Genomic DNA, 9,006 nt, shown 5'->3' on the forward strand with positions numbered 1-9,006 from the left:
AGGGGGACAGACCTCTTGCTTCTTGACGAAACATGCCTACAATTTTATTTTTATATATATATATAACTATATATATATATATATATAGTTCTTTAGAGCATCATGAAATTTGAAAAATCTGGTTGTGTGCAAGTGTGTAGATTAATTACTATAAACAAACACATTCCAGGGTGGGCTGGCCTGAACGTAGAAGCACAGGCTTTGTTCTTTGGTTTACGTGGACACCAGTATACACCTTTATGCCTGTGTTCGTCACCATTTTCAAGCACTATGGATCCCCAGAAGGGCAAGTGCTGCCCTCTGCCGGCTCTCGTGGTTCTGGAATAAACCTCTGCCAGCTCCCGTGGCTGACACTGTCCTCTGCCGGCTCTCGTGGTTCTGGAATAAACCTCTGCCGGCTCCCATGGCTGACACTGCCCTCTGCTGGCCCTTATGATCCTAACAAACTTGAAAAAATTTTCCCACTATTTCAGGCTGCACCTGAATTTTCCTCAGTGCATATTTTATTAATCTTTACAATATGTAGCTTGCGTCACTAAACCAAGAGCAAGAGTAGGGTCAGGCTATGTGACATAACCCTAGGTTAATTTTTCTGGATCCTCATCTACAAAATGCAGAAAGCTTTAAAGATACAACATCCAAACTGTAAAAACTACATCTGGTATTTAACATGAAGCCAAAATAGCTGATGTGTTCAACAGTATCCTTTTGGGGCAGTACAAACACATGTGATTGCATGACTTCCCTCCTCAGATCCAGCAGCAATGTAACACTTGTGGGGGAGCTGAAGAAATTGGGCACTAACACCTACACAGTAGTTAACTCTGGGCCTAGGGGACCCAGGACCAGGCACTCGTGTGGTACAGACATATGTACCATGGCTCAAGTATGTACCTATGTGAATGTCAGAGGACCGAGGACCACTCTACCCCTCCACCTAGACTCTAGGGACTGAAAACCCAGGTGGTAAACATCTTACTGGCCCAAGATTCAATTTTTCAAAAAAATTAATCTTGATGTCTGACCAAAATAGACCATATCCACCAGTACCATGTTACTGTCAGTAACAGAGCTGTATTACCAATGGCTACAAAATTATAATCGCTGAACAATAACACTACATGGTTTTTTTTTAACAGAATGTTGTATGTAGTCATGTAGTAAATAAAACACGCTGGGAGTCAGTCTTCTTTCATCATGTGGGCCAGGCTGGTCATCAGGCCTGACCTGCTGCTGAGTGACCCACCCATCTTCCCAGCCCCCATTTTCTATTACTAATGAATTACATGGCCACTGAAGCCTTCCCTTTAATGAAAGCATATACCATTTCTTATAACAGAATCAAGAGCCCAGGGTTTTTTCTAGCTTTTATTCAAGTGCACTAACTTCACGATGACTTTAGATTTTGTTAAAAGCAGCAACATCCATGGATTGTACGTAGTCCTCAAAAGCAGTAATCTGCTCTTCCAGCATATCTGTTCCAACCTTATCGTCTTCAACCACACACTGTATTTGAAGCTTTTTAATTCCGTATCCCACTGGAACCAATTTGGCTACAAAAGAACATAAAGGGAAGAGTTAGGAAACTCTTATTGATGGAAAAACAATGAAAATGTATATAAATTCCAACTTCAAAACACCACCATTAAACTTACAAGAGCCCCAGACCAAGCCGTCTGCCTGAATGCTTCTGACACACTCCTCTAACTTGGCCATGTCTGTCTCATCATCCCAGGGCTTCACATCCAGTAAGATGGAAGACTTGGCAACAACCGCAGGCTCTGGAAAAAGAGTTAAAAATGCATTACCCTTACTCAACTGAACACCTTTGCTCTAGGTCAAATCTCAATGTTTCAAAACAGACCATCTTCTTACGAAAAAACACACAAAACCCATCTGTCTGTCACGCGCATTCCTCTTTCTGTGTGGCTAAGAAAGAGGCATGAAATTGTGTAACAGTTTCTATCCCACAGAGGAATGCTACAACTGCCACCATAAGATCAGCTGCAGACCAGTAGCTGTGGACCTTGTATAAGCAAAGATGTCTACTGAAGACTAAAACCATGTTAGGGTCAAGTTTTGGAACAGACCACTCGCACTATTATTTAACAATGAAGACACACGACTGTAGAATCACTTACTTTTAGCTTTCTTTGATTCGTACTGTGCAAGGCGCTCTTCTCTGAGCCTCTTTGCTTCTTCACTTTCCTGTATAGAGAAAAAAATCCAAAGTTGGTTATCTTCTGCTTATACAGCGTGATGACAGGGCCATTACAGAAATGACCAGGTTCATCAGTAAAAAGCAAATCCATCAGGAGTTCAGCCGAAAGATGGTGATTTGGTTTTATTCATCATGTACCCAGTGAGGGTTCGAATCCAGGCCCTGATACAGTACCTACATTTATGCCTTATCAATATACTCAGAGATGTCAGCCATACCTCCTCGTCATCTGACCCAAAGAGATCAATGTCGTCGTCATCTTTGACATCCGCAGCTGCACTTCCTGTGGTGTCTTCCACACTGGCAGGGCCATACTTGCCCAAAGATTTCTTCACTCCTGGCAGACTTGAAAACAAACATCCTACCACGGTTAGGTCGGTGCCACACCTCTCTCCTTTACTAGACAAAACACAAAGTCTTTCTTTCCCAGTACCAATCTGTTCTGGTTATTGACGCTTTAGCACAGCCCCAGGTAAAAATACTACATGTGCCCAACTCTTCAGTCAACCAACACTAGTACTACAGGAGACAACGTACTCAATACTCACTATGGCTTAACTCTTTCAGAACGAACATCTCTGAGCTTTCATTACGATTTCTTAGAGTTAACTGGAGTCTACTCCCCAAACTCTCCATCCGTGCTGGTAGTGTCAGAAGGCCAGGGACTGAGTGAATGAGCTACCCTCTCACCCCAGCGATGGCCCCCCTCCCAGGTCGAAGCACACTGGCAGGGAGGTGTGGGGTAAACTTTGACTTCTGTTGTCCATGTTCTACCTGTCCTATGAGGGAATGGAGGACTTCAGTCTCTTGGCCTTCTAAGGTTACCAAGAAATTCAGCTTACACCAGCCCAACAACGCTAAAGCAACTAGAACCTGGACCCAACTTTGCCATAGCAGAGTCCGGGTGGTGCAAAGGCATTTTTATTTTTACCTGGCTTTCTCTTTCTCATAAGACTTGATGTGATTATACCAGCGCAGGGCATGGAACAGGTCAGCGGGCGGTGGGCCAGAGACTGCTTCAAAGACCGCCACATCGGCTTGTGATGGCACATACCTGCCGGTGACACAAAGACACGTGCACACACCTTTCAAAGGAAGACACAATATACGAGACAATGTGTGACCAACTCTGCATCCGTCCAACCGGCTAGTGGCGACTATTACGGGGCTAACAAGTTGCTTCTTCAGTCACTTTTCATTTTAAGTGCACCAAACATCTGTCTGAGCCTGTGCAAGCTAAGAGCGGCTGCACCATCCTCCCATCAGCCCACCCGCCCGGGAGTCCGGGCGCCCCGCTTCCCTCCCGCCGCGCCCGCGCCACGTGGCCCCGGCCTCCCGGCTCACCCCTCGATGTAGCTCTTGTCCGCCAGGTAGTCGTTGAGCACCTGGAGGCCGGCGGGGGTTCTGAGGTCTCCGAAGCCCATGGCGTCGGCTGTAACCGGAGGCCCGCAGCGGCGGAGGGACAGAGCGCCAGGAGCCCGCGGCCGGCGCTGAGGGAGAAAAGGGCCCGGGCCGGCCGGAAAAGTCCTTATATAGAGACGGAGGCGTTCCCCTCCGCGGCACCAGCTAGAGGTGAAAGGTCAAAGTACGTCACTCGTCCCGCTCCTCCACGTCAACCTGGGACTTGTGGACTAAACGGCCCACAGGCTGTCCGCGGGCCACCCCTTGCGTTTGGGAAGAAATGAATAAAAGAGGCATCTTAAAATGCCTCCCTCCAAGGATTCCGAAAGTAAGGGAAACGCCCCTTGAGGAGACGGAGCTGAACGAAAGCGCTCGGCCCCGAGGCCTCGGCTACTTCCGGCGGAACTGCAGGTCCAAGTCGACCTCTCCGCTTCCTCTCGGCTCTCGTTCGGGCTGACGGAAATTGCCGAACAAGGCCAAAGAGGGGAAATTGTCGAGTCTGGGTTTTTCGTCCCTCCTGGCTTTCCGTCCACCAGCTCCTGTGACGGAGTCAGCCGGGACCGCCATATTGACTTAGCGGCCGGGTTCTAAGGGGTCGGAGAGCTCCGGACGAGTCAGCGGAGCATCCCGGTGGGCTCCGGAGGAAAGGTGAGGACGTGTTTAAGTGGGAGGGCTGAAGTTCTGCCAGCAGGTGTTTTCTTTCTCTACAGGATTGTATCCTTTAGGGCAGACAAGTCATTCTCCTCTTGTCCTTGACTGGGTACCGCCTCCCGCCCCGCCGCCTCGGAAACCCGGGAGAACCGGCAGGTGAGGCCGACTGGCCTTAGCTTCTGGTGTGATGGAGCAGAAGGGAGGACGGTCGGAAAACCTTCGGGAGCTCGGGCTTGCGAGCTTCTTTCTCCGTACCTTGACAGGAGGACGCCGGCTGTCTGCCAGGGTCCCGAGCGACTTCACCTTGGGCACCGGTGTTTAGGTGCTGTCCTGCAGATGTCCACACTACTGTTTGTTTAGTCTGGTTCATTGATCACACTGGGTAGTGTTTTATTCATTCTACGGACGGGGAAAACTGACCAAAACAAAAATGTGTAAAAAGTTAGCCGGCGCTGCTCAGCTAAGCGGTTAAGAGTACCTTGCAGAGAGTATCCGAATTCGGTTCTCTAAGTCAGGAGCCTGACAACTGCCTGTCACTGTGCTCCAGGGGATTCGCCACCCTCTTCTGGACGGGGAGCATCTACACTCCCATGACCCACACACAGACACGCACAGGCACACATAAATACAGAGAAAATGAATCTCAAAAAGTTAGCTCGGAGCCCAGCTGCAAATCAGGAAGCTGCAGTGTCTTCAAGTTCCCGAGATTCGATGTAAGATCAAACTGAATTGTAAACTTTAGATTTCTTTTTTTTCCCCCCTGGGAATCTTTTCTTTTTCTTTTCACACTGGGTTTTACATTACTAAATGGAGTGTTCTAAACCAGAGAAAAGTTTCAGAAAGTTGTTCCTCTAAGTCACAGCCAAGGTACTAGAGATGTGCCAGGTGTGGTGTGGTGTGGCCCGTCTATAATCCCAGCACTGGGCAAGCTGAGACAGGAGGATGCAACCCAGGACTCTACTAACTGAGCTACAGCCCCAACTTGAGTAGTTATTTCTGTTCCTATCTGATAGATAATATGTCTGAAATGTATATCAGGGCTGACGGGGTGCCTGACAACCTTAGTTTGATCCCCAGGCCCCCCATGATGGAGGGACAGAACAGACTCCCAAAAGTTGTGCTTTGGTGGTCACGTGCACGTGCATGTGTGCTTGCTAGCACACGCAAAGTAAATAAATGAATGTGAAAAACAAGCCCAGCAATAGACATGCACCAATCTGGACGTGGTGGGGTTTGTTTATAATCCTGGCACTCACTTGGGAAGTCTAGGAGTCCTGAGTTGATCCTTTCCTTCATAGCAAGCTTGAGGTCAGTCTGAGCTACATGAGATTTATATAAAATACACAACAAAACAAACTGTATTCTGTATAAGGCAGGTTATCCTCGAACTCTATGTAGTGCAGGTTTTATATCATTGTATAGCTTAGGCTGGTCTCAAATGCATGATTCTTATGCTTCAGGGTCCCCAGTGCTGGGATTATTATGGACATTGGGCCATCATGCTTGACCTCTTCGATACTTTTTGTCTGGTGGAGTATGTACTACTCATTCTGGAATTTGGTAACTTGTTTTTGTAAGGATACTGTGTTTAGTCCTCAGAAAAGGGAAATAGATTTCTTGTCAAGGAATTTATGGTCTAGTAGGTACCAAAATCAATAATTCACATGCAACTTAGCGTTGGGGACTTTGTTATCTGTGCTTGGGATACAGCCCAGTGCAGGCTAAGAAAGTGGTCCTCCACTAAAGCTTAGCCCATGTTTAGTAAGTAGAATAGTAAAATAAATACATGGTTGAAAGACGCTTGAAAGAAATCCCACACTAGCTCAGAATTGACTATAATAGAGGGTTATTTATTTAGGGGTAGACTCACAGATCACAAAGCCCTGCTCGAACAGGGAACAGCAACCAAAATGCCACAGCCGGAAGAGAGAGTGGACACACACTTTACATCAGCATATATAGTATTTGAGGCCCTGCCCAAGTGGGTGGGTAACTTAAAGGCTGCTGGCTATAGGAATTCCTACAGCACATGATATGTGCTGTTAATAAAGAAAATGACCACAAGCAAAGAACACTTCACAACTGATTGTCAGTAACCATTACTGATTAAGTTGAAGTCAGCTTTTATTGCAAATTTTTCTTTGTTTTTAGTATTGGCAATTTTTGACATAGTAATAACACCCTAGGAAGTATTGTAGATCTGCTCTGTAGATTAAGAACCAATAACTGATTTATACCAGAAATTATTAGTAGACAACACACTGTAAACAGACTGCAGCTGTCAGCAGATTCAATATCGAAAGTTATAGATTACTGTTATTAAGGAATTAATTAAATAAAGTTTTAATTACGGGTCTTATATGATAACTACAGACTTTAGTGCTTAGAATTTTATTTTATCTGAATGGTAGCAGAGGCAGAGAGGCCTGTGGATGGATCTCTGAGTTTCAGGCCAGACTGGTCTCTATATAGCTAAAAGCCAGTTGTGGTAGCACATGCCAGTAGGATATGTTGAAGAGGTAGAGGCAAGAGAATCATGAATTCAAGACCAGCCTGGGCTTAGGGACTGGAGAGGTGGCTCGGTGGTTAAGACCCCTGGCTGTTCTTCTAGAGGACCCAGGTTTGATTCCCAAAAATTACATGACAACTTAGCAACTGTTTGTGACTCCTGTTCCAGGGGATCTGACACCCTCTCCTAGCCTCTCTAGGAATCAAGCATGTACATACACAGTGAACAGACATATATGCAGCAAAACACACATAATTTTTTTAATTAAAAGGGAAAAGAAAAAAATTCTGATTTTTGCATGATTTTCTATTAATGCTATTACTATGAAACCTTTTTACTAATATTAATGTTAATTAATTAATGTTGATACATTCTAATCACATAATTTTTTTCTCACTATCTTTAAAAGGTAAAAACAGCTACACGAAAGACTAGTCATTTTGCATATCGCTGTAATCCCAGCAGTTTGGTGATAAAGGCAGAAAGATCAAGAGTATAAGGTTAGCCTGAACTACATGAGACCAAAACTAAAACTTTAAAAAAAAGACTAAAAAAAAACTTTAAAAAATTCCAAAGGAAAAATTATGACTTTAGAGGCTATGCTGCACAGTTTTATGTGAACTTGATACAAGCTAAAGTCATCCAAGAGGAGGGAATCTCAATTAAGGAAATGTTTCAACTCTGGGCAGTAGTGGCACATACCTTAAATTTCAGCACTCAGGAAAAATTGTTTTGTTTTCTGTCTATGAATGTTTTGCCTACTTGTATGCATGTGCACTGTGTGCGGGTGCATGAAGAGATCAGAGGAAGACATGAGTAACTACAGTTCTGGGTGGTTGTGAATCACCATGTGGGCACTGGGGACTGAACCCAGGTTCTCTGCTTTAAACTTGTGAGCTTCTCCAGTCCTCTTCTGTTTTTGAGTCAGGATTTCACCAGGTTATCCAGGCTCACATTGAACTCACTCAAGGTCTAGGCAGGTCTGGAGTACATGATCCTGCTGCCTTGGTGTCTCAAGTAACTGAGATTACAGCCCTGCAACACTGGGTTTGGTGGAGGACTGTTGTTTTAAAGCTCACCCATGAGTTTGATAGATTCAGGATGGAAGTATAGTATCAAGCAAATTGCAGGCCTGCGAGATAAGCATCCTACTCAGCACAGAATGATGGGCCTCAAGATGCAACAAAGGCTTTTGATTTCTGAACTACCTCAGGAATATTTTAGGATCATATATAATTCATGTATCATCTGAGAGTGCATACTGGAGCCAGTTGTGATAGCACCCAGGAAGCAGAGGCAGGAGGATTACTTCAAGACTAGCCAAGATTAATAGCAAGACCCTGTTTCAACAAAACCAAAACCCCAACATACTGGTAAGAGATGAGGGCAGAAAGGTTTTTTTTTTTTTTTATTTGTTGTAAGTAATGATAAGAGTTACTTTACAATTTATTTTACTTTATTCTTATTTCTTTTTTTTCTTTCTTTTTTTTGAGACAGTGTTTTCTATATCTCTGCCTGACTTCAAACTTGCTATGTAGCAGAAAATGACCTTAAACTTGTGATCCTCCTGCCTCCGCTTCCCAGGTTCCAGGATTATAGACATGTATTCCATGTGTGCTGTGCTGGGGTTCGAATTTAGGACTCTCTGGATGCTAGGCAAGCACCTTGCATTGCACACCAACTGAACTGTGTTCCAAGTCCTTGCCACTTCTTTCTAGTCACAACAGAATTGCCCTTTCCATTACAGTTACATTCTACTACAGATTTACAGATGGAGAGATAGCTCAGTTGTCTCAATTGCATGTGGACCCAAAGGCTACTGAATGCTAACTGCTCCCTAGCTGTGTGACATTGTATATGCTAACGTCTCTGGGACTGAGAGAGAAAACATCAGTACCTCTGAATATTCTCTTAGAATAATGTGTATAAAATCATAAAACAATACCAGATAGTTTATAAATAGGTGGGTTTTTTTTACCTCTACAACAATTTATCTTTGTTTTATTTTTTTAGGCATCATGTTAAGGATACCTGTAAAAAGGGCCTTAATAGGCCTTTCTAAGTCTCCTAAAGGATATGGTAAGTTTTTTGTTTTGTTTTGTTTTGTTTTGTTTTGGTTTTGTTTTGGTTTTTTTTTTTTTTTTTTTTTGGTTTTTTGAGACAGGGTTTCTCTGTAGCTTTGGAGCCTGTCCTGGAACTCCCTTTGTAGACCAGGCTGGCCTCG

At 44.4% G+C, this 9,006-nt stretch overlaps 2 protein-coding genes and 2 non-coding genes across 4 annotated transcripts in view; 1 reads left to right on the top strand and 3 right to left on the bottom strand.

Annotated features, from left to right (window-relative positions):
- Positions 1 to 1,362: 1,362 nt before the first annotated feature.
- On the bottom strand, positions 1,363 to 3,974 carry Eef1b2 (eukaryotic translation elongation factor 1 beta 2). Its single transcript, XM_005361488.2, has 6 exons — positions 3,566 to 3,974; positions 3,153 to 3,275; positions 2,440 to 2,566; positions 2,142 to 2,208; positions 1,656 to 1,781; positions 1,363 to 1,553 (listed from the first exon to the last, which is right to left on the bottom strand). The coding sequence occupies exons 1-6, from the start codon at positions 3,643 to 3,645 to the stop codon at positions 1,399 to 1,401; spliced, it is 678 nt and encodes a 225-aa protein (XP_005361545.1). The 5' UTR covers positions 3,646 to 3,974; the 3' UTR covers positions 1,363 to 1,398.
- On the bottom strand, positions 1,895 to 2,026 carry LOC113457718. Its single transcript, XR_003378227.1, has one exon. It is a non-coding gene; the product is annotated as a small nucleolar RNA SNORA41 (small nucleolar RNA).
- On the bottom strand, positions 2,285 to 2,363 carry LOC113457715. Its single transcript, XR_003378224.1, has one exon. It is a non-coding gene; the product is annotated as a small nucleolar RNA SNORD51 (small nucleolar RNA).
- A 95-nt stretch (positions 3,975 to 4,069) lies between the features above and the next one.
- Positions 4,070 to 9,006, top strand: part of Ndufs1 (NADH:ubiquinone oxidoreductase core subunit S1) — a 35,585-nt gene continuing 30,648 nt past the window's right edge. The window contains exons 1-2 of the mRNA XM_005361489.2: positions 4,070 to 4,270; positions 8,796 to 8,861. Of these exons, the coding sequence (XP_005361546.1) occupies positions 8,801 to 8,861 (61 nt within the window). The 5' untranslated portion in view covers positions 4,070 to 4,270; positions 8,796 to 8,800. The remainder of the gene's footprint in view (positions 4,271 to 8,795; positions 8,862 to 9,006) is intronic.

This window comes from Microtus ochrogaster, linkage group LG4 (genome assembly GCF_000317375.1).
Source record: "Microtus ochrogaster isolate Prairie Vole_2 linkage group LG4, MicOch1.0, whole genome shotgun sequence".
NCBI classification, from domain to species: Eukaryota; Metazoa; Chordata; class Mammalia; order Rodentia; family Cricetidae; genus Microtus; species Microtus ochrogaster.